Here is a 26,244-nt window from a genome sequence, read left to right on the forward strand (position 1 = left end):
ACTCCAGCTTGGGCGACAAGAGAGAAGCTCCATCTCAGAAAAGAAAAAAAAAAAAGACAGAAAGAAAAGTACATTAAAGTGTGCCAAAATAAATATATGACAGCTTTTAAATTATTTTCCATGGGAAAAAACTTACAAGTAGTGACAATTACTTAGTGAGGGCCTACTGGGCTAGACACTGAAAGATAAAAAGTTCAAGACACAGACTCTGTTTTCAGGATGTGTACGCTTGAAATGTGAAGTTAACACAGGGCAGAAAAGGAGATACACACATACACACACATATCTATACACACATACCTACACACACACACACATACTCCTGAGACCCAAAGGAGGGAGACATCACAATGAACAAGTGGTAGGATTTCAAAAGATTCTTTTCTTTTTCAGCAAGGAGGACGGGGTGGGCAGGTAGGGGATGGTATTTATTTCCAAAGCAAATCAATTAGAAAAAAATTTGTATTTCAGTAAATTTATTTTTTCCAATCTTCAGATATAAGGCTTTTCCATGAAAACACTCTGATTATTTATGTCTCACTAATTATCAAACATTATATAAATAGTCCTATACTGAATGAAGAATCAGAGCCAGTCACATTATAGAAAAGAATCTGTGACTTTCTAATCTTGCCATGAGTAGCAAGTTATTCTAACAGTTTAATCATGGAATTATTCAAATTTGCTCTGTCAACAAATTGAAGACTCTCAATCAAATATATAACATTGCTGAAATGAAGAAATATTTCCAGTATAAACAGGACTGAACTGATAAATCAGTGCTTTCTCCTCTTCAGATTCAGATTGAAAATGATGGTTGTTTTTCCGAGCTGGAAGAAAAAAAAGTTAATTTTTAAAAATATTAGATGACAAAATCTTCAAGAGACTATTTTATAACATTTCTTCCTGCAATCAGCATTATTAAGTGGGAAAATATCAACAAGAAGAGAAATACAACTGCTCTGCCTATAGAGCAGCCATCTTTTTTTTTCTTTACTTCTCTAATAAACTTGCTTTCAAGGAGGAGGAGGAGGAGGAGAAGGGGGAGGGGGAGGGGGAAGAAGGAGGAGGAGGAGGGAGGGAGGGAGGGAAATGCTTTACAACATTTCCCCAAATAAAGCAGTGCCCGATTTATGGCACAGTCGCCCACAGACACAGCAGCTGTGCTGCATTCGCCCTGCAGCATATCCCATGTGGTGCTCAATCAGCAACTCATTCAAATACTTACCAAGTGGCTATGTGTACACAAGACTTGATACACAGCCTGGGGATGGAAATATAAACAGAACAGATCCTAACACTCAAGAAGTTCAGCCTCGTAACCACACAGAATCATATGATAAAAATGTTTTTATGGCGTATCATCACTGGATGCTACAAGAGTAAAAAGGATGGAGAAACTGGCGAAGCTGAGGCAGACGGAGAAGTGAGACATTTTCACAGGTAAGGCAGAATTACGAAAAACTAGGAGGCACAGTGAGAAGTTTGGCATGATGGAAGCTGAAATGTGAGGAGGTGAGAGCTCCTAGAGCTCCCAAAGTCAAACTAAATACAGGCTCTTACGGCATTTTTAGAAAGAAGAATGTTGGAAGATAAAGACCACATAGACTAAATGCCACGTGACTACTACTGCAGCAAATGCGGCACTGCCACTGCTGCCCTCATTCACTCCACACACACATGAAAACGTTCCTTTGGACTAATACTGTATATGGGATACTTTTTTTTTTTTAATTTGGAGTTTTTGTCATAAAACCACCCACTCAGCTTTGCATAATTCTAAAGCAGAGTAAACTCAGTAGGAAGTACTTAACTTCCCAGCAATGGCAGGAGAGTTGATAAAAACTTAGGGCAAGCTTGGAGATGGAATGACAACAAAGTTCACTGAAGTCTTTAAATGGCTATACCTCACCAAAGTGATCTCTATCCTTTACAAGTTGTTTCTGTACCTCTGTCTTACAGTCTCACTTAACATCATTGACAGGTTCTTGTACTACTTTTAAGCAAAACAATGTATAACAAAACCATTTTCCATCAATGTTATAATGAAACAGCTTCAAAGTAAACAATGTTGTTCAAGGACCTGCTATACACAGTTCTGCTTAAATCATAGGACTTATTGTACCTAAAATGCTCAACTAAGAAATGAGCATTTACAACCAAATTCTTGGTTTACCACAAACATAACACAGCATGAATATGTCTATGTTTTCATCACCAAAAAGCAGGCAGAGTTTATCTGCTTTCTCCACTATGCCAACGCCTACAGACAGGTAGCCTTAAAATCACCAACTGGTGGTATATATTCAATTTCTATCACTGTCTTGGAAAAGTAACACCTAATTCTCAGAGACTGTTATAATTAAAGCATTATTCTTAAAAATGGAGAGTAATGGGGAAGAATCTAAATGAAAAGTATCCGAGAAGAAAGAGCTCGGCATGGTAGTGTGCACCTGTAGTCCCAGCAACTCAGGATGCTGAGGCAGGAGGATCCCCTGAGCCCAGGAGTTTGAGGCTGCAATAAGCTATGATCACATCAATGCATTTCAGCCTAGGCAACAGAGCAAGATCCTGTCAAAACAAAACAAAACAAAACAAAAACAACAAAGAAAAAGAAAGAAAGAAAAAAAACTCTCAACATTCTTTATGCTGTTGTTCAAGAATTCTGCCCACTGAAGCAGGTATGATACTGTTAATTGAAATAACTGTCCTGGTTTTATCAGAATACCTAACATCTCAATTTCAGGGCTTTCACATTACTTAACATTTGTATTATTCATTAAAGTTAAACCTATAGAACTTTCAAAACATTTATAGAGCAAAAAGGTAGGTAAAAGTTCAGATGAGGGCAATTTTCTTCAAAACCACCCCAAAATGACAAAATTATATACCCTCATATTACCTTCATTAACAAAAAACTCTGCTAAATAAAATGCAGTTTTCACAGCATTAGGTGCATGGGAAATGCCATCCAAATTCTTCCACTCATAAGGTGCTTTCTCTGGATGCCACTGAACACCATATACTGGATATTTATATCCTGTAAGAAGAACACAAATTAGTAAGTACTAAGAATGGTTTAAGATGTTACTTATAATGAAATTGGCTTATGTCTTATGTAAAACATATTATAACTCACAATAGCAGACAAGGTAAAATTGTACATATTCTCTCAGACACAAAATAATTTCCATTCACACTCACTGTGAAAATTCCCAGTAATGTACTTCACTGATTAGCAAACCTTTTACAATTTGTAGAGCGATTTGCTTTTCAAGATATTCATAGCAAAGCCGAAGCTGAGCTGAGGAATGTATCCCTGTCCAAAAGTCATACACACATTTTATTGGTGATACAAGCTTCTTCCACAGTTGGTCTCTTTCTCTCCTGTCTCATAACATGCTTTCCTGTCCTCCCATAACGACTTATTCATATGAGAATGAAGTATGGCAGCACTTCTGGTGTCCTTTCACACAAGCCAGTTTGTCCCAGCCTGAACCGTGTCTCTCTCTCTCAGTCTATGGAATGACTGATGACTTTGTGGTATACATTTTTAAAATATTTTTTAGAAATTTAAAAGCAGACATAAAACAAGAAGGGACACAGAGCTACTGACAATCGTCGAAGCTAACTGAGACAGACACCCAGGGTTCATATTACTCTCTCTACTTTTACATAAGCATGAACAATTCCACAATTCAAGAAAATGTGAATATGTGTAATAGTTACCTTCAGAAAAATACACATATTCATCTCTTTTTCAGATGTGCCTTTCCCTCATTTTGATTTGAAAAAAATAAAAATCTCCCCTCTATTATTTTTTGCTTTGGAATTGTAACCATGACCACCATCAGAAAGTACTTGGAGGAATGAAGACAATTAATGAAAGAAGAGATATCTAGGGGTAAGAGCACTGTCCATTCTCATCCCAGTAAGCTTTCTGACTAGAGAGCAGGCCACAGAAGGGAAACATTTTATCCCAGCTTTGTGGATATTCACGAGAGGAAACCGCCGCCTCATGCAATTCCAGGCACTCAGCTCCCTGCCTCCCCCACTTTCGTGTGACACTACCATTTCTTCCTCTCTATTCTGGGACTACCTGTGAAGCTACCGGCAAGAGGCCCACAGGCTGGGGGACTAGCAAATTAACTGTGATGTACGGTTAACTGAAAGGCAGATCTTCTAGTAAATTTTCCAATGCATGAAGCACTATTGAGGACAAAAAATGTCTTAAATCATAAAAAGGATTTACATCCAATAGAATCAGAGACAGAAAGAGAAAGAGAGACATACATAACATATATATAAGAAGTCTTCAAAAAGCTCATGGAAAATGTGTATTATGAAAAAAATTATGCAAGGGTTTCAACTTTTTCGCACCAAAATAAACTTGAAGTAACTTGTATGAACAGGATCGAGTATGAGGCACTAAGAAGGATAAGACATCAGTTTTAAAAGAACCCCTGTAACAGCAATATGAATTTTGCTAAAATTGAAGACAGAAAAAATAGCAAATTTATGGTGAAGCTTGGATGAAAGAATGGTGAAATCACTAACGCTTTATGAAAAATGTATGGGGATAATGACCCAAAGAAGTCAGCAGTTTCCCAATGGATAACTCATTTTAAGACGGAATGACACAATGTTGAAGCCCTCCAGGCAGACTATCACATCAATTTGCCAGGAAAATATGTATCTTGTTCGTGTCTTAATGGAAGAAGATCGACAATAAACAGCAGAATAGCCAATACCACAGACATCTCAATTGGGACAGCTTACACAACCCTGACTGAAAAACCAGAGTTGAACAAACTTCCCACTCGATGGGTGCCAAAACCACTGCACACAGATCAGCTGCACACAAGAGGAGAACTTTCAATGGACATTTTAACAGGTGGGATCAAGACCCTAGAGCATTACTTTGAAGAACTGCCACTGCAGATAAAACACGGCTTTACCAGTATGAACCTGAAAACACAATCAAAGCAATGGCTACCAAGACATGGAAGTGGTCCAGTCAAAGCCAAAGTGAACTGGTCAAGGGCAAAGGTCATAATGTTTTTTTGGATGCTCCAAGGCATTTTGCTTGTTGATTTTCTGGAGAACCAAAGAACAGTAACATTTGCTTTTTATGTGTTTTCAGAAAGTCAGCCAAAGCTTTAGCAGAAAAACGCCCAAGAAAGCTTCTCCAGAGTCCTTCTCCACCATGACATTGTTCCTGCTCATTCCTTTCATCCAACAAGGGCTATTTAGTGAGCATTTTGATGAGAACCCATTAGGACCTTATGGTCCTGATTTGGCTCCTTCTGACTTATTCTTATTTCCTAATCTTAAAAAGTCTTTAAAGGGCACTTACTTCTGTTAAGAATGTAAAAAAGACCGCATTTGACATGGTTCAATTCACAGGACTCTGAGTTCTTTAGGGATGAACTAAAAGGCTGGTATCATCATGGGCAAAAGTGTCTTAAACTTGATAGAGCTTGAGAAACAAAGTTTATAGTTTTTATTTTTATATTTTAATTCAATTTTTCCCATAAACTTTTTGAAGTCACCGACATTCAGTAACAAGTGAAATTTACTCTTCTTTAGTAAACTGCATTACTAAAAGACCAGTGCAGTTTCCTGAAAATGAGGAATCATACCCTGCCTCACTGATTTAGACAAAAGTATCAAGAGGGCAAAGAAAATATGCAAATAATAAAGCATCTCAAGTGTTCCTATTTTGGAGGTGGGAGAAAATTTTCAGATGAGCCTGGTATGGCATAGTCAAAAGCAGAACCAACATGGAACCTGATTCCCTAACTTCTAACCCAATATTCTATCATTTAAATAAGTAGGCATTCATTCAACATCTATGAGGTTTACATAAAGCCCTGGAAACACAAAGGAGAATAAGATACAGTTCCTGATCTCAAAGAGCTCTTCATCTAGAGGGATGGTAGAACAAGAGCAAATACGTGCTCTTAGGAAACATTCCCACATAGCACAAAGCACCAAGGTTGTGGAGAAGAGGAATGATGGTAGATAAGGCCTCTAGGGATGACAAGTGGCCTGGGTTTTTCAAGATGGCTAAGAGTTCATCAGGAGAAACAAATAGGGGAAAGTGGGAGCTTTTCAGAGAAGAGGAAAGCACATGAGGAGCGCAGAGCCAAGAAGCATGGCTCTGTGGAAGGGCTGTGTGTAGCAGGGTCATGCTACTCTAGCAGGGTACAAGCTAGAGGTGAAGGCACAGAGAGGGCGTGGAGGAAGTGAGCTCATAAATCTAGACTTCATCCTCCCATGCAGAGGAGCCACTGAGGAGTTTTGTTCAGGCAATGCTATCAGACTGGTACTTCAGCAGACCACGAGTGGGTGGCTGGAAGAAGATGGGTTTGTGGAAGCCTTAGGAGGCTGCTGCTGCAGCAATCCAGATAGCAGGTGGTTAATGCTGATGTAGTGAGGTCTGCCGGATTGGGAGGATGAAACATGACTAATACTTCCAAAGCCCTTCTACTGTCCTTCCCACCCCTTCAGCTCTCATATTTATTCATCACCCCATCCTTGCCTTAAATTTACCACCAAACAATACATTGTTTCTTGTTTGCCAAATTTTAATCATCATATAAATGAAAACATACAGCATGTATTCCCTTGGGACTTGCTTCAACTCAAAATTGTCTTCATAATTCATTCAGTGGTACACGCCAGTGTGCTCACTGATTTTAATAGCTATGTAGTATTACTTATCCTTTGCACTATTGGACTTTTGAGTGGTTTCCCATTTTTTTGCTGGTATGAACATAATGTCATGTACATTTCTACATACATGAAATTATTTAATTAGGGTATTTTTTAACCAATAAATAAAACTGCCAGGTAACAAAACTGGAAAATGTTTGATTTTACTAAGAAATGCCAAAATGTTTTCCAATCATAAGTGCATGAAAGCACCTGCTATGCCACATCCTGGGTAACACTAGTTATCAGCAGGCTTCTTAATTTTGCCAATCTGATGGGTATAAAATGGTTTTTACTTTGGTTTCCATTTGCATTCCCTGATCATGAATTAATTCCCTGTAATTATACTGAGCAACTTATCTCACCAAGCCATAAGTGGACAAGTTTCTCTGGTATGGTATCTATTCAAATATCATATCCTTTTTTTTTTCTTTTTTTTTTTTTTGAGGCTGAGTCTCACTCTGTCGCCCAGGCTGGAGTGCAGTGGTGCAATCTCAGCTTACTGAAACCTCCGCCTGCTAGGTTCAAGCAATTCTCCTGCCTCAGCCTCCCAAGTAGCTGGGATTACAAGTGTGTGCCACCACGCCTGGCTAATTTTTGTATTTTTAGTAGAGACGCGGTTTCACTAGGTTGATCACGCTGGTCTCAAACTCCTGACCTCAAGCGATCTGCCGCCTTGGTCTCTGAAAGTTCTGGGATTACAGGCGTGAGCTACCATGCCCAGCCCTCATATCCATTTTTCATAAGTTATCTTTTCTTCTTAAATTACATAGCTTTACTGTATGTAAGCTAGACGCACAACTTTTGTCAGTTATATGCATTACAAATACCTCCCCTTTTTTTCTTGTGTAATTTGTTTCCTTTTATGAACACAGCTTCTTCATTTGATTGAATTCATCAATCTTTTCCTTTATGGTTTGTTTATATTTTGTCTTCAAAACTCCTTCCCTTAAACAAGATCATAAAGACAATTCTCCTTTATTTTTTCTAAAACCTTATTGTAGTGTGCCTTTCTCCTTAGGTCTTTTATCCACCTGAATTTTTTTTTTTTTAAACACAGAAAAAAGAGTCTGTCTCTGTCCTACTTTTTCCCATTCCTTCAAGAGTTCTGGTTAGGTATGTAAGAAATCACTTTACCCTCCAGATTCCCACCTTTCTTCTGACACATTTGGCATTTACATTTACATGTCTGGCTATGTTGGATTCTGAATGTTTCCTTCACATCTATCTTCTATTCTAGTTCATTAACTTCTCCTCAACTGTGTCTAACCTTCTGATTAACATGTCTACTGAGGGTTTTATTTCAATTACAATTTCTTCTTTTTTTTTTGAAACAGAGTCTCGCTTTGTCATCCAGGCTGGAGTGCAGTGGCACAGTCTCGACTCACTGCAACCTCCAAGTAGGGGACTACAGGCACATGCCACCATTTGCGGCTTTCTTTTTTTTTTTTGTATTTTTAGTAGAGAAGGGATTTCACCACATTGGCCAGGCTGGTCTTGAACTTCTGACCTCAGGTGATCCACCTCGGCCTCTCAGAGTGCTGGGATTACAGGTGTGAGCCACCACACCTAGCCTCAATTATAATTTCTAATAGCTGAATTTGGTTATTTTCAAATCTGATTGTTTCATGCCTATATTTGCAAGCATTCTTATTTCTTTCTTTAAAACTTAAAATATATTATACTTTATCTCATAACACTAATATCTAACATTTATGCAGGTCTGCTTCCACATCTGTTATCTCTGCAAGTTCTCATTCACAGTACTTTGCTTGCTTGTACATTAGTAGTATTTTGGCTGTGAAGTGTTCATTTTCCTTCAAACTTCATATATGGAAATTCCGTGAAGCCTGGGATGGACCTCTGGTCCTCTCAAAATAATTATTTACATTTGCTTCAGCGTCACATGTGAGGGCATTACCAGTCTGAGACAACCCTGAACAAAATTACTTACTTAAGATTTGTCCAACTTCCCAGTTAGTATAATGCTGGCCACACTAGGAGAACAGCCCATCATTATAAACATTCAAAGCTTTATTCACTGACCCCCACCCCACTCCCTTAGCCCCAAGGCTCAGGATGGGCAATTCTCCTTGCCATTCTGTAGGGCAGATTCCAGCTGTATTTTGAGTTCAGCCTGACATTGCAGGTATAGCCTTCCAAGTCCTGCTCCATGTAGAGGGTCCTGACTGTCTCAAGTTCTCCTGATTCAGTAACAACACTGGTTTAAATATTCCACTCAACTCTTAAAATTTTGAACCTGAGTATCTTTATTTGTTTGCCAATTCATCAGCGTATTTACTATGTTTTTCCGTTATCACCCACATTTATTTTGTTGTTGGCTGAAGGAAAGTCTATCAAGTTATTTAATCTGCAATATTGCCAGAAACAGAAGTCATTTTCTTCATTTCTTTCTTCATCTCCACCCCCTTTATTCTTTTACTTTTCTTCTTCACCACTTCATTCAGGAAAATACCCAGGAAAACTGCAATTAATTTGAAACACGGACAAAACACGTCTCCTGTCTCCGAAAATGCCCTAACATCCATCTTCAGGCCCCAAAGTAACATGATTTTAAGACATACAAAATCAAAACTCAAAAATATAAAATAAATGAAATAAAGTGTACATGCTAAAGTGATATACCTTCCATTGATGAAATAAACTCAATCTCGCCATCTGTATTTGTAGTTAAGACACTGAAAAACTTCTTTAACTTTTCATTCATCGTAAAATTCTAGAATACGAAAACAAAACAAAATGATTACTTCTGCAGTTATTCTAAACATATTAATTTCATTGTGTAATTAGTGTGATACCTTCATGGAGAGGCTCCACTTATGGAAATTGGCAGTCAGAGGTTCTACTGCTAACGACAGCAACAACTCAGTAGGAAAATTCTGGAACATTCTGCTGTGTAATTGACCTGAAATAATTTAAGTACAAGAGAAATAATTTAAACACACAAAAAATAAAATCCACTGAAATCGCTTATCTGCACCCAAAGAGAAGCCATTATGAAGATATAATCAAGATGACTAAATCATAAGCAAAACACATCATTTCCATAGAAGTATTCCAATCAAGTTACAAAATGTGTTTAACATAAACTCAAATATGCTCCAGATATAAGTAATTTTCTTCTAGAATTTTAACATGAATAAGTAAAAGTCTTCTGATATGAGTATTGGCAAGCTATAGAACAGGCAGGGAATCTTAACTAGATTTCCACAGACTATTCTGAAAAACAGTTAAAACTTTCCATGGGTGTACGTATTTGCCCAGGAAAGGATCCAAAACTTTCAACATATTTTCAGAAGTATCTGGGACAAACAAATAAAAATAAAAACAATGTAGAAAAGAACACGAACCAAGCCAAGAAATTTTGACTCAGTAAACAGATCAAAAAGCAATATATCTTAGTGGTCAACCCTGAAGGTACTGCACAGACTCAAACACCAACAAACAGATTTTGAAAAAAAGAAACTGACGTTTTCAAGGCGATAGTGCCAGCTGTTGCAAACCAGGCCCCTTATTCTTGCTAGAGACTTCCATGAAAATCGCAGCTCCCTGAAACATTCCTTTTCTGTATAAACTGGGTTCTGGCAACAGAACCAAAGTACTCTGACCTAATACATGTACTTCCCACCGGGTTTTTGCAATTATTAAGTGAGACAATGGAAGAAAGAGCTTTCAAAAGCATAAAGCATTCTATAAGTTTTAAGTATGACTGCTACTTTCCTTGCAAAATCCTCAAGAGAACAGAAATAGCTGGTGGCTTCAATTCTAAGCATTCAGAGATCAAGTAACCAACAACAATCATTATCTACTTATACAGAGTGGTATCATTAAGAATCTTTCTGGTCTTCGTCCTGGGTTCCTGACAGGAAGCTTCTAAAACCCTTAGAATTCCTGGAGTGATAAAAGTATTTTTGTTATGCTAATGTGGTAATTCAAGGTGGGTCCCTCAAATATTTCAGGATGAAGACTAATCATTAGAAACACTAACTTCATGATCAGAAAGTTGAAACTTCGAGCCAGCCCAATCAATCTCCAAGTATGAAAGAGGGGCTGGAGATTTGAGTTCAGTCACATAGGCAATGATTCAATCAATTATTTCATAACAACATTCCAGTAAAAACTCTAGATACCAAAACTCACTGGAGTTCCTGGTTGCTGAGTAAATACAGCGCTTCCCGGTGGATCCTCTAATCCCAGCACTTTGGGAGGCCAAAGTGGGCGGATCACCAGAAGTCAGGAGTTTGAGACCAGCCTGGCCAACATGGTGAAACCTTGTCTCTACTAAAAAGACAAAATTCAGCCAGGTGTGGTGGCGCATGCCTGTAGTCCCAGCCACTCAGGAGGCTGAGGCAGGAGAATCCCTTGAACCCTGGAGATGGAGGTTGCAGTGAGCCGAGATTGCATCACTGCGCTCCAGAGTGACAGACTCTGTCTTAAAAAAAAAAAAAAAAAAAAAAAAAAACCAAAAACTTATTTAATTCTCACACACAAAAAAACCCCTAAGCGTTAGACCCTTTTGCAAATGAGGACACTGAACCTCAGAGGTAAAAATGATTCCTCAAGGTCAAAGTGAGAAAACTAGGACTCAAAACCAGATTCCATTTCAGAGTTCTTCATCACACACAGTCCTGATATCACTAGAAGCAATGAGTTATTAAAATTCACAATTCCTTAAGTCATCCTCATAAATGAGTATAAGGATGGTAATTCACATCTTCAACCTGTGTAAATAAATTAAATGCTAATGTTGTAAGCATTTTTTTCTTCAGGGAGGCTAAAACAAAATAAAAATAAGCACTTTTACTTTCATATTTGCTACTTACTAATCCTGCCCAGCAAATATTTTTTAGAGGGTTGAAAGAGTACTCTTACCTCCAGTGAAGTTCAGCGGCATTGCCACGTCAACAGTATTTGTGACAGTTAATAAGAACTCTCCACTAATCAGTAGTGAAAGCTCTTCAAATCCAAGGCATGTGCCCCACACAGGAAAATAGTCTCCATCATGAAAACTCTTTGCAAGTAGAAAGAGAGAAAACTAAGTTTATTCAAACTTTTCAAAATAAAAATTAGCCATATCTTTTGTCATTACCAAACAGGCACCTGAGTTACACATGGATTTCTGAAGCATTCTCCAGGATCCATAAGTAGGCTATCACTTACTCTCTCTTCAGACCAAGCTCCCACACATGCTGGAAAACATGAGCTGTGGACACAATGTATATCTTGACCCAAAGACTATAAAAGCCTACAGATTACAAGCGGGGATTGGTAAGATACTAGGGCTAGCAAGATTAATTTAAAAATCACTGTTAATAGTTGAGGAGAGAAACAGTAAGGGTTGGAGCTATGGTACAAAGGCAGTCCCACTGTGACCATTACAAAGGAGAAGTCAGAGGCTCAGAAGCTCTGCTTGGTAAAAGAACATGGAGTCTACGGTAACTGTGAAGAAAGTTCTAATAGGATTGAATGAGTTGGGAAGAAGAACAGATTTCAAGAAGTGAGAATTAATAACACAGAAACAATGCCGCCAAAAAATAAAATAAAATAAGAGGACAGAGAGAGACATCAAAATGTCTACACCACATGAGGACATGGTTCACATTAACAAGCATCAAGAGAGGACCAGTCAGCAGGGCTCTGAAGGGTCTCTGGAAGCCCAGGATTAGATGAAGCACGTGGAAAACACTTTTATTTGGGTGCAGCCAAGAACAGGTGCCTCAAGGTTAAAGGTATGATGAGGCTAAGGGTAATTTTGAAGGGAGCATTACCATCTGCTTAAAACAAGAACTACTCTCACTAAAACTTACAAAACTTACAAAACTTACAAAAATCCATCTGGAATAACAAGCAATAACTGATATTTACCTGTATGGACAAGTCGTAAAATATTTTGGCCACTTTAGCATAATCTGAGCGCCTCAGGTCAACACTTCCTCCAGGGAAAAGGATTCTGAAACGATGTCACATAAATCAAATAGGGTGTATTTTGCCACCCCTGACCCATACACACACAGAAAACAATCTTTTTATTTTAAAACAATTTTTCTTACTACATATGCAATAAGATCCTTGAAGAAAATTAGAAAAACAAAAAAGAAATTATAAAATATTTACAATCCCAGCCATTCAGAAACTACAGCAGTTAACAACACTTTAGAGAATATTTTCCAAAAACCTCTTCAAAAAGTTTATTTGATGAAATAGAGTGTGGGAAAATTAAAAGTAAATAAGTAGGGGAGGGGCAAGAGTACACAGAGCTAGATATCAAAGACGGACAAAATTCCAGGTTTAGCCAGGTTTAAAAGAAGGTGATCTGTCATGCCAAATCAATTGCAGGTGGGTAGGACTTAGCTCACAAATAATTTAACTATAAAGAACAAGCTGGTCATAAAAAAGATATTTAAGCTGGAATTAAATTTCTACAAGAACTTAATTCTTATCACCCTGAGTCTCTTCAGAAATACACATGGTATTAGAACATTTTTTTCAAGAAACATAATTACGATTCTACAAAAAGTCTAGGAAAAGGAGGCAATGAAAAATATTTGATATTCTTTTACACACTTATAAAAGTGAAATATAGAAAACTATTTTCATGTTTTTATATCAACTTTTAAAATTAAACTTTTAAATTTATAATTTATAGCAACGTCTTGAAAGAACCAAGGATATTCAAAAGAGGTAAGAAAAATGGTATTAAACATATTAAAATTTTGAAAATATTTAAATACAAGTTTGAGGTATGTGAAATATCACTTGTGAGACTGTTGTTATTCAAGAAATATATTCTGTTTCTTCCACGAGCTAGACTCAGGACTTGCCTAGAGAGACAAACATGAGTGGTTTTGCTGTTAGGAAGATCACAGTCTGGTAGAAAACATATAAGCATCTGTGTGGGAGAATATCTACCACAAACCCAAGCAGAAAATCCCACAATTAAAAGTGGCTTAGGGAAGACTCATTAGCATTCTCTCTTTCCATTAACTCAGTATTTTTTAATTTTTATGTTTTGCATCCCAGGTCTCCAGCTTACAGACATTAACTTAGGATTTAAAAAGCTGCCTCTGATCAAATATGGTATGTCTAACCCCAAAGTCCTTTCATGCAGCAAAACCTGACTGTCCCTCCTATATGACAAACTCCTTAAGGCATGGCTCTGTCTTTTCATCTCTGTTATTCCCCCTGCAAAATACTATGGGGTCCAATGCATAATAGTGACTCAATAAAGGTGCTTTTGAAGTCACATTAGAATACAGCTCATTTTCTGGTGACACTCCGAGATATAAATAAGGCCCCCAATTTAACCCACTTTGGAGTGCAGCTTTCAGTGACTACATGAGAGAGAAAAGGGGCCTACAGGAGCAAGAATTAGTGGCAATGCAGAAAGCAAGTGAGGAAGATAGAAAATGGACTCATTTTGGTGGTTTGCATGAAGACATACTGATCAAATGGACAGGCTAGCTCCCAAAAGTATGTATTACTGTCTACACTGCTACTTGATTTCAGATTCCTCTCCAAACAGGAATGCAATTGGGGAGAGGGTGGGAAGAAAATGAAGTGATTCAAAAGGTCTATTTTTGAGGTTCTACTATTACATTCTAGCCTAGACTTAATGATCTTTGTCCATGCCAAAGTACCTTGCACACAGCACATACTGGGCATTGTAAATGTTTTACTAAATTAAAATGATTTTACAGTAAATATTAACTGAACCAAACTGAACTGAAAGCAAATAATTTTCCAAACATGGCTTTTTTTTAAAAATTATTATACTTTAAGTTCTAGGGTACATGTGTACAACGTGCAGGTTTGTTACATATGTATACTTGTGCCATGTTGGTGTGCTGCACCCATCAACTCATCAGCACCCATCAACTCGTCATTTATATCAGGTATAACTCCCAATGCAATCCCTCCCCCCTCTCGCCTCCCCCCTCCCCAAAATAGGCCCCAGTGTGTGATGTTCCCCTTCCCGAGTCCAAGTGATCTCATTGTTCAGTTCCCACCTATGAGCGAGAACATGCGGTGTTTGTAAACATGGCTTTTTAAAAGAAACAATAAATTAACATGGTTTTAGAAGTAAAAATAATAAAGCTCATTTTAAAAAACGTTTTAGAGTAAAATACTTCCTCCCACCCTATTCCCAATCAGAAATGACTGCCATTAAAATCTGCTGTGTTGATTTGTAGAAATATGCATATCTCTTCACCCTGACTTTTAACAAAAAGCAAGCGGGGTGTATGCTATACACACCATCACATGCCTTGCCTTTTTCACATGGGGGACAATGGTGATCCAAGTCAGCATCTACAGATAACCTCATTTTTTAATTCCTGCATAGTATTCTATTAAATGTACATAGTCTGTTTTATTTCACCAATTCTCACCTGATGGACTACTGGGTGACAGACAATACTACTAACACAATGCATATATTTGAGTCTAAGTCTTCATGCAATGTGGGATATACTTATAAAATAAAATTCCTCCTCAAGTTCCCAGGTCAAAGGGTGTATGTACTTCTAATTTCAATAGGTATTGCAACATTATCCCAAGACAGACTACATGATTTACATTTCCTCTAATGAAGTATGGGCATGCCTGTTTCCTCACAGGCCCTATAGAGTATACGCAAATTTTCTGATCTCTGTCAACTTGGTAATTAAATGTTTTTGACTGCTGTAATTAGCCTTCTTTCCTAAAATTAAGAGTAATGGTGGACATTTTTTTTTCATATGATTAGAAGTCTTGTTCTGTGAGCTAACATATCTTTTGTGGTGAAACCAGAGAACAGAACAGTTTTTTCCAATATACCCGAAAAAAAAAAAAAAATCAACATCCTCAGACTTTGGACTTATAAACTCCATATGCAAGCAGTATGCCATGCCATTCAAGGTAGCTTCAAACATTTAAGACAAGCATTAAAAGAACAAAGATTAAGTCACACGTTTAAAAAAATTATGTGTGTCTACTATGTAACAATTATACATTTTCTAACCTGCCTCTTCCTCTTTTGAAGAACTTTTGCATCTCCCAAGAAAATATATCCTATAAAAGAACTCAGAAAATACTATACCACTCTAAGATAGTTACAAAGAAACATGTATAATATTTGTATGATTTCCTTCACAAAAGCAGACATATATGTAGACCACTCATATACCACATCAAACCAATGCTGCCAACTTACCCATTAATAGATTTGAAAAGTATTTCATAGTCTTTCTCTGTAAGATCCAGCCTGAAAACAATAAAAACAGTTATTGTTATATTTGTGAAACTTACAAGTAAACCTCTAAACGAAGTCACCACATTACTTTTAAAAAGCCAAATAAAAACTAATTTTTAATTACTAGACAATATTATCTACTTTCCTAGAGGCATTTTTGCAAACCACTTGAAAGCCACATAATTCTATCCTTGTTTTGCTAATCAGACAAGTAAATATGCTTTTCTGTGATCTAACGTAATTTAATATTGTGAAGTATGTTTTAGTATGCAAAACATTAAAGACTGTGAGATTTAGGCACCAGTAATTTCTCTACTAACCAAAAACTACAAAAAGAAATGTAAGAATAGTCAGTAGTTTTATGTAAAGACTCCTTTAAGTAACTTTATTTATCATGCCTATTTAACTACAGGCAGCTCTGGCAGATGAAAAAATATATAAATAGATGTCAAGTCTCTGCTTCATCTTACCTCAACAGACTAGTTGCAAGAGTCTAGGGACTACTCTGCATTTCAAAATCAGGACGGTTCAGATCTAGTCTGAATTGACAGACTACAGAGATGACTGTAGAACAGCCTAAATGCCCAGGTAATTACTCTGAAAGACCCTTGATCAAACATCCCTTAAGGGCCTCCTAACAATTGCCATATTATTGGTGACTTTATTCCCTTTCTCCAGAAAAAAAAGATGGGATTAATCTGTGACATACGGCGACAACATTTACTAAGTCACAGTAAGACATTTGCTTTCCCAAAAGTTCAATAAAATGCAACAATAAGGGAAGAGAGCACCAAGTCGGTGAAATCCTTGCAAGAACTCTCCCACATTTAGCAGCCTTTGGTTTCTGCGAGAGAATAAATGGTACCTGTCCTCTCAACCTGCCCTAAAGGAAGTAGACTTATGACTAGATGTCAACTAGTCCATTTCTGCCCTCAAAGAAGTTTTCGGGGGAGGTGAGATCCCTCACACCGATTATTAACTAGACACCTGTGATATCCAGAACACAGGCTGTGTTTTGCCAGCAAACAACTTTGGGATCTACTCTCAAGTCCAAACAAGCTTTGCAAGTCCAGGTCTGTCTTTCACAAGTTCATAGTAATCTCTTCCTGGCAGAGGGCCACAAAAGCAATGGGTAATACCAGAATGGTGCTTACCATGGTCTTAAGTGGAGAAATACTGACAGGTAGCCCTGCCTTGGGAAGTGACAGGGAGGTGAAATATGAATCTACATGTACCCAGTATTCTGCCAATCTAATCTCCCCAGATTGTGGCAATAAAAAGGAACCAACCAGTCAGGACCCAGAATTCTCCCCATGGATATTTAAACCAGAATGGGCAACCACTACCATCACGGACCAAAATGGATTTAGATCACACAGCTGCACTCCAAGGACTCCTGCCAGCTAGCAGTGCAAGCTAGTTTCAGTCATTTCATTAATTCTAAATAAATGGCTCCCACATTGTCCATGACTATAGTTTTGGTCCCCACTTATCACTATTAAGAGGCTTAATTGTCACAGGGGAAGGAGTGTGCCATGTCACAACTCTGGTGCCTAGGGGCCCTGGCAGAGAATATAACTGTAAGTTGCACATTGTCAGACATTTCCTGAAACAAAAGCCCCTTTCAACAAGGTATGAGAAACAGTTTATTCTCTCCTTAACTGTCAGGAAATGGCTTAAGCCTGGTGATGATGGCAAATGACACAGTTTTAGCAGCATGAAAAGGATGGCAAAGCACTGTTGCCAATGGGGAGTCTTTGCCCCATTTAAAACCCAATCCAAATAACTGTCTTCAAAAAAACCAAAAATTCAGACTCTTATAAAGTCTGATTTGTGGTCTTTGGGGTTTTTTTTGAGAAAGGTCCGGCTCTGTCACCCAGGCTGGAATGCAGTAGCGCCATCTCAGCTCACTGCAACCTCCACCTCCTGGGTTCAAGTGATTTTCCCACCTCAGCCTCCTGAGTAGCTGGGCACGCCACCACTCCCGGCTTTTTAAAAAATTTTTTATAAATAGGGGTTTTTCCATGTTGCCCAAGCTGGTCTCAAACTCATGAGCTTAAGTGATCTTCCCACCTCGGCCTCCCAAATTGCTGGGATAATAGACCTGAGCCACCGTGCCCAGCCTGATTTGTGTGAACAACACACATTTTTAAACCAAAAGCTGCAGCCCAAGGGCTGTTGTATGCTACCTCTGAGGAAGCAGGACATTCTGTTTTCCACTAGTCCCACACTGGGAATTTATGACAACCTGAGAGCACCAAGCACCTGAGAGAGAAGGTGGCAGGAAGAAGGCAGAAGGAAACCAAAGACAAATTTCTTGACCTATTTCAGAATGCTTCCCAGGTCTCCCATCTCTTCCTTTTAACTTCTAAACCACAGAAGTTGACTCCTAGCATCCAAAATTCAGAAATGAACCTAACATCATCATGATCATTTCAGTCTTATTTTGCATCAGATAATCCTTTGCAGGCTAGTCTGTGAACTTAGCCCCTATGTATTACACTGTTTCTACAGGATCTCATGATTCCAACAATATACCTTAAATGAACTCTGAGAACCCAAGCTGGAAATTAACCTATATGCTGACAGTCACGTTCTCAGCATCTCTCATAAATACCAATATTCTGCAATGTCATTCAGTTTCAAAACTCCCATGATTTCAAAACTTCCATCATCCTTATCTATTTTTTCTTCCCTGTGCCCTTTTATTAGTCATCATATATTGGTGATTTTTTTTTAAACAACACTTACCTATCATTCCCACACCACCGGTCTAAGCCAAGCCCTCAACACTTCACACCTAGCCTACTGCAACTACCTCTAAACTGGTCTACCTGCCTTAAGGCATTTTGTTTTATTTTTTTAAAGACTTTATTTTTTAGAGTAATTTCAGGTTCACAGCAAAATTAAGGGAAGGTTAAGGATTTCCTATACAACCCTTGCCCCAAAAGATGCATAGCTTCCTCCATTAACATCTTGGGTGGTACATTTTAACTGTTGATAAAAACACACTGACACATCATAATTGCCCAAATCCTAGTTTACATTGGGGTTCATTCTTGGAATTGTACTGTCTTCAATTATTTGGATGAGTGTGAGAAGGGCTGGTATTAATTCTGCTTTAGATGTTTGGCAGAATTCACCAGTGAAGCCAGCTGGTCTTGGGCTTTTCTGTGTTGAGAGGCTACTGATTACCATTTCAATCTCTTCACCGGTGACAGGTTTGTTTCCTGTTTCTTTATGATTCAGTCTTTGTAGACTGTGTGTTTCTAACAATTTATTCATTTCTTCTAGGTTACACGTGTTGTTGGCATACAGTTTCTTGTAAGTAGTCTTTATGAACCTTTTTATTTCTGTAGCATTAGTTGTAATGTCTCCTCTTTCATTTATGATTTTACTTCATTTATTTTGTATAATTTCAACTTTTATTTTAGATTCAGAGGGTATGTGTGCAGATTTGTTACATGGGTATACTGTGTGATGCTGAGGTTTGGGGTACAAAAGATCCTGTCACCCAGGTAGTGAGTCCAGTATCCAACAGGTAAGTTTTCAGCCCTTATCCCCCTCCTCCTCTAGTAGCCTTCAGTATCTATTGCTGCCATCCTTGTTTCAATGTGTACCTAATGTTTAGCTCCCACTTATAAGTGAAAACATACGGTATTTGGTTTTCTGTTTCTGCATTAATTCACTTAGGCCTCCAGCTGCATCCACATCACAGCAAAGGATATGATTTCATTCTTTTTTATGGCTGTTCTGCCTTTTGTCTCTCCTATCTCCCATGCACATGGTCAGTGCTAACATCCTAGAACAGTCTGCATTTAAAAGCTTCCTTGATGAAAACTTGGAAACACTGTTCTGAAGACTCTCTAGAGCCTCTTACCCAGCTCTAAAACTCTGATGTTACATGGGTTTCAAATAAAATGTCATTTGTAAAATTAGATATGCTACTAAAATATGAAAGACTAATATCAAAAGCAAATGGTAATCTTGGTGTAGAAACAGTTAATTTAAATGTAAAAGATCATACGAGAAAACAATTCTCATAAATCTAAACCTAAAGCCATTTTGTGATACAATTCTCTAAATTGTAATATTGGCTTTATTAGTAGTAGTATATTTGAACAGTACTTTTGTTATAATTTTTGATGAGAAATTATTTACAGAAACAGGTTGTATAGAATAAATAGTGTTTTGTGTGTGAAATCACTCAAAATGGATTAGATGAGGGTGCTGAAAGATTATAAAATACATTAATTTTAGCTGACAAGATATTATAAATACATATAAGATTCTGGTTGTTAGCTCCTTCCAAATGAAAAATATGGGAAGAATTCAGTTCTAAATGAAAATATGAGATGAATCATCTCATTCTTATAGGAGCATTTTATCACAAAAATAATGTAGTGCCTTTAAAACTGCAATACCTATAATCTACACTGAAGCAACTCTAATGCATTAGTAATTTACAAACTTTTAAAGTAGAGTGTGAAGGTATTTTAAAAGTCATTTTCTAAAAACCTCCTTCATTCCCTAAGTGTTCTCTTATCCTAATATTATAAAATAAAGCTGGTTAAACTGTAGATTTTTTTAAAAAATTTTTTTTCAATGGCCTTTAGGGTAAAATTGGTTTTTGGTTACATGGATTAATTGTATAGTGGTGAAGTCTGAGATTTCAACGCACCAGTCACCCAAGTAATGTACAGTGTACCAAATATGTAATTTTTTATCTCACACCCCCACAACCACCCTCTCCCACTCTGAGTTTGCATAAATTTTAGATTCTTTTACTCCATTACCTTCATAGTATCTGTGAGGACCACCTTTTCTGGGGTAAAGGAAACTATCATTTCATTCTTGATGCTAATGCATATGACATACAGTACCTCTAATGACGTTACAGGTAACACACAGCTTCCCACACTCAATGAGAGACTCTAAGCAACATGTTTGTGGCAAAAATCAGGTTCAATGTTACTGCATTTAAACGATATAATCATAAAGAGAAAGCACTAATTTTAGAGATATTATGCAGTAATTATTATTTTTTTGAGACGGAGTCTTGCTCTGTTGCTCAAACTGGAGTGCAGGTACAATCTCAACTCACTGCAACCTCCACCTCCCTGGTTCAAGCGATTCTCCTTCCTCAGCTTCCCCAGTAGCTGGGATTACAGATGTGCACCACTGCACTCAGCTAATTGTTGTATTTTTAGTAGAGACAGGGTTTCACCAGATTGGCCAGGCTGGTCCCGAACTCCTGACCTCAGGTAGTCCACCTGCCTCGGCCTCCCGAATTGCTGGGATTATAGGCATGAGGCACCGCACCCGGCCATATGCAGCAATTTCTTTACAGAGTAAAATTTAAAAAAACACTGAATCATACCTTACTGGTACAACTCTTGCACCTGCAGACTCCAAATACTTTACATAGGATGCAGCAATATAGTATCTTCCATAGTTTTTCATGACTTTATTACGGCATTTTTGCATTAATATTCCTAATAACAAAAAAAAAAGTTTAGTTTCAAGCAAATTTCTTCTTGCTCAGAAACTGAAATCTATCACAGCAAAAATATCATATTTTATTATTTCAATTCACAGAATTAAATAGGAAGTTTCTCCTCCAAGTCCACCCACAGGCTGTGGGAAAGAAGCAGAGGAGGATAATCTTGGTTTCAAGTAGATCTATCTCTCACCACATCAGGGAAGCCAAATAAGCCCCCAAAGAAGGACTTCAGTAGCACATGCAGCCTTCACACAACTGTAGACCTAGAATCCATCTAAAGAATACAGATCCTTAAATCTACAAGACTGTCGCTCCTTTCCCACACATACTCACAGACACACTGATTCCCTGACAATGAAGCAAAGGAGTGAAAACATCTTCCATCCACACCTCTCCAACATTACTTTAGCCCAAACTATCAATATCTCTCCTCTCCCCACTGCACTATGATAATAGACTCTTAGAAGGTCTTCTTACATCTTTTCTTAAGAAATCCCTCAAGCTCCAAGCAGCTCCCCGCGTAGAAGCAAATCGGATCACATCACCATTCCTATTCCTACAGTCATTCAATATATACTGTTGAATCATACCTCATGCCAGGCAACAAACTAGGTGCTGGGGACACATGAATATGAGAGAACCAAACAAAAACCCCTACCCTGTGTGTATTAAATCAAATATGTATCAGGGAGGGGAGAGAGGCCAAACAATAAACAAGATAAAAAGGCATAATATATAGAGTGGCTGGTCGTAGGCACTAAGGAGAGAAAGAAGGTGGGGAAGGAGATCCCATCTGTGGAGGAAAGGACAGTGTCTTCAATATGGTGGCCAGGCAAGTCCTCCTTGAGAAGGTAAAACATGACATTTGAGCCAGGACTCCAGAGAGGTGACAGAGTAAACCATATTCACATATCTGGGAAAAGAGGAATCCAGGAAAAAGGAATGGCAAGAGAAATGGCCAGGTGTCAGGAAGGTGCCTGTCACATTGCAAGGAATCCATGTTACTAGAGCCAGGTGAGTGAAGGCAGAAAGCAATAGGAAAGGAGATCAGGGAGAGACAGATCAGCAAGCAGGTGTCACCACCTTGTTTAACTACCTCAGTGGGTCCCTAAACTTTAATAAACTCTGTAAGACCCTGTGTGCTCTGCCCCACCCATCTCTCTGGCCTCCTTTTACCAGTGAAACCCAGCCCCAGCACAGTACAGCAACCAGCACACATCAAAACACGTCTGTCGGGTGAGTACCTGTGCCTACTACCATTCAGCACTTCAGCATTTGGAACACTTTCAGTGTCTCTGTAGGCCACCTGATAGGAAGAGCTGTTGTCTGTATTACTCACTTTTGTATTTCCAGCTTCTTACAATTGGCATTCATCAGGTATTCCGGTAACATATCAAACGACAAAATTTGTTCCGTAAGACTTTTTGTCCTTACTGGTAGGTAAAATCATCTTTACTAAGGACTACAAAGTTTGACTAGGGAACAAAGAACTAGGAATGTCATAGGAAATGGAGTGGTACAGGGTACATGGAGTGAGGTACCACAAAGGTGACATGGGGCATCATGGGAGCACAAGGGTTACCAGAAAGAGAAGTACATCAAAGTGAGTTCCAACCAAAATCTCCCCTTCCCCTGGGCCCAGCATACTCACTTTTCCCATCCCTGGGAAAAGAGCTCAAGCTGTTCTCCCTCTCCCTCAAAATGTGACCAAAATTTCACCAATAATTTAAGGCCATCTGATAACTTTTGTAGCTTCCTTGTCATCTTTTAATCCTTTGCACTTCCTAGAGCAAGACTGTGTACATAGTCGGTACTCGGTTAACGATTCTGTGCTGATCTCAGTGACCAAAAGCAAAGTCCCTTTTTTAAATATTTGACACAGGGCTACCCCTGATTCTAGGAAAGGGAAAACAATCCCCTCTGCTTTTTTTCTCTCCTCTGGACACACAATATGCAAACTGTTACATTAATTACAGCTTGAGTTAGTTCGTGGAGAAGCAAATCACCATGTTAAACAGCTATGAAATAAGTTCCAAATATTAGTAAGCAATCCATTTGAAAATTGGGCACTACCTATATGAAAAAACATTCATCTAATTTCTGTTTAGTTACAGAATACAGTGATAATCTTCATAGAAAAAAAAAATAGTATGAAAGGCATAATCCTACAGCCAAAATAAAACTAATCTTAATTCCACACAAATTTATTTGGGCAAATTTTAACCCCAGGATGATTTCTCCCAGGTAGCCTTCCTTGGGCCTGTCTCAAATGTGTGTTTTGGTAACACAGACTGATTTCACTATCTCTTTAAAACACAAATATGTTGGAAATGAAAAATTATGTACTGCATTTTAACATCAAATAGAACCTACATTAGGATATTAGCCACTGTTGTCCTCTGCTACTGAACATGACAAAATCCAAATTATACCTTAATTTCTTGATTTTATATTACAATGCACTGGTATTTTAAATACGCCCTCAACCTGAGACATTTTGACAAATGTAATGCACAAACGTGTAGATGTAAATGAGTAAAAAATTCCCAACTATGTGCGAAAAAGAAATGTTTTATTTTAGTATAAATTCCTAGCTGTGTACAAAAAAAGAAAATCCGCAGGATTCTTCACGGTGCACCCTCCTCCCTCCCATCTTTAAGAGCCATATGAGTCTAAAGGAATGAACGAGACACTTCAAATAGGTACATTTCAGTACGATCCAAACGGTACCCAGCCCGGGGTCCTCCTTGCACCAAAAGCCAAGCACATCTGGGGTTTTTCCCCGGCAGGACGCGACAGCTGGAGCGCGGCGGCGGGAGGCGCCCAGCGCCGACACCCAGCCCCTCCCCATATGCTGCGGCCCCGCACAGCTTCCTTACCGATGATGGGCTTCTTGGCGGTGTCACCGTGGGATCTGGACAGCCGGAGGCTCGCCGCCCCGCAGAGTAGCAGGCCCAGCACGCACAGTAGGCGGCCCGGGCTCCCCATGGCGCTCGCCACCTCCCGCCGCCTTTCAAAAGCTCTGCGGGCCGGCGGGCTGGGGCTGCGGCGGGGACACCTCGCGGCCGCGCACTCGCGTGGGGCTCGGGTGGGCGGTGCTCCGCAGCGCGGGCCTATGGGAAATGCAGTCCCGGCGCGCGCTAGGCGGCCGTGGGGCGGCGGTGGGCGGCTCTGGGACTGCGGCCCGCGCTGCGCGCCCGCCCCGTTGCTCTGTCCCCGGTCCGCGACCGCGACCCCCACGGGTCACCTAACCGGAGACTCTGGAAACGCCTGGGGCGGGTACCGGGTGGTGTCCGCGTCCTTCCCTTTCAACTGTTATGTCGATGTGGCCTTCAATCAGCCCTACAAAGCTGGGCCGGCCAACCCGGGCCCTCGAGAGGGGAGGTTGGGTGTCCCTGGCAGCGTGTGGTAACCAGGCAGCGGGGAGGCTGGCGGGAGATTCTAGAAGGCCCCTGAGAACTGCGCGCCAACCGCACCGCCTACTTGAAAGTCGGGGCCCTATGTCTGGGAATGGTGACAACGTTCGCTGTCCGGACAGCCTGTGTCTTCGAATGTGAATGTCCACATCTTGCTGTTTTGGGGGTCCCGGCATCTGTAGGAAGTGAAGAAGACTGGACGGCGATGTGAACACATACACAGGCGCATCACTAGGCTCAGAACTGGCCCAACTCCCAGCTTCTACTGCGAAGCGAGCACGCCCAGGCCACGCCTGCAAACGGGGTCAGTTCCTTTGATCAACCGCTCTCAGCGCCATCCACCGACGACCACTAAGTAGCCTATCCACCAGGGCAGAAAAGATGACTGGTTCCTATTCATTAAAACTGTTGTGATTGTTCCTAAATATATGGATATATAGCTCGTACTAGGTGAAATTTCCCATCTATAAGGGCCAACTTAAATTCAGAATAAAACAAGAATATTTGAAAACCTACTACATCAATGCTCGGTATTAAAGGTGAAAATATAAATTGGACAATGTCTTTTTCACAAGAGGTTTAAATTTAGTAAGGAAAAAAGGCAGAAAACATGACTCATAGAGACAATAGGTACAGTTTTAGCATATTGCAAGAAGAGTAAATGCAGTGAATGGTCTGGTTTAACAAGGAAATAATGCTACTGTAGAAGGGCGTGGTGAGAGGTAAGCAATAAAGGATGTGATGAAAGACATGAAAGGGTCGAGCTGGTTTTGAGCATGATTAAATAGACAAGTAGCCTTGTAAATATGAACTTGTGGTGCCAAAATAATTGATTATCCACGTAGGAAAAATTTTTTACCTGGCATTACACACAAAAATAAACTCCAGGTGAAGTGAATATGTAAATACGAAAGGCAAAATATTATACTTTGATAAGAAAATATAGAAATATGTGTTCACAACTTTGGCGGTCGGAAGTTTCAAAAAACATTAAAAATAAAAATGTTAATTAAAAATTGACTAATAACTGAGAAAATTAAAGTTAAAGCACAAACTTGGAAAACGTAGTTATAAAATATAAAGTATTTCTAAAATATGCAAAGAGGTAATAAGAACAATGACACGCTAGAAAAATGGAAAAAATGTGAACAGCAAGCCAAACTTTCTGTAGTCATCCGAAAAATGCAAGTTAAGACAAGATAATATGTCACATCCATTAGACTGTGCAGAAAAACAGCCTGTTTCGTGGCAAGAGTGACACCAACTTGAAGCAAAACTATCTTGGGAACTGATGTTTGACCCACTGCATACCAAAGTGTTCTGCAGCAAAGGTCTTTAAACAATGTTCATAACATACA

The 26,244-nt window shown here is 39.0% G+C and overlaps 1 protein-coding gene across 1 annotated transcript; it reads right to left on the reverse strand.

Annotated features, from left to right (window-relative positions):
* Window positions 1-459: 459 nt before the first annotated feature.
* On the reverse strand, window positions 460-25,212 carry GGH (gamma-glutamyl hydrolase). Its single transcript, XM_025395014.1, has 9 exons — window positions 24,350-25,212; window positions 21,348-21,462; window positions 15,929-15,979; window positions 12,604-12,688; window positions 11,611-11,749; window positions 9,537-9,643; window positions 9,364-9,454; window positions 2,903-3,040; window positions 460-830 (listed from the first exon to the last, which is right to left on the reverse strand). Exons 1-9 carry the CDS (start codon window positions 24,456-24,458, stop codon window positions 709-711), a joined length of 957 nt encoding a protein of 318 aa, XP_025250799.1. The 5' UTR covers window positions 24,459-25,212; the 3' UTR covers window positions 460-708.
* Window positions 25,213-26,244: the final 1,032 nt, after the last annotated feature.

This window comes from Theropithecus gelada, chromosome 8 (assembly GCF_003255815.1).
Source record: "Theropithecus gelada isolate Dixy chromosome 8, Tgel_1.0, whole genome shotgun sequence".
In the NCBI taxonomy this organism is placed as follows: domain Eukaryota; kingdom Metazoa; phylum Chordata; class Mammalia; order Primates; family Cercopithecidae; genus Theropithecus; species Theropithecus gelada.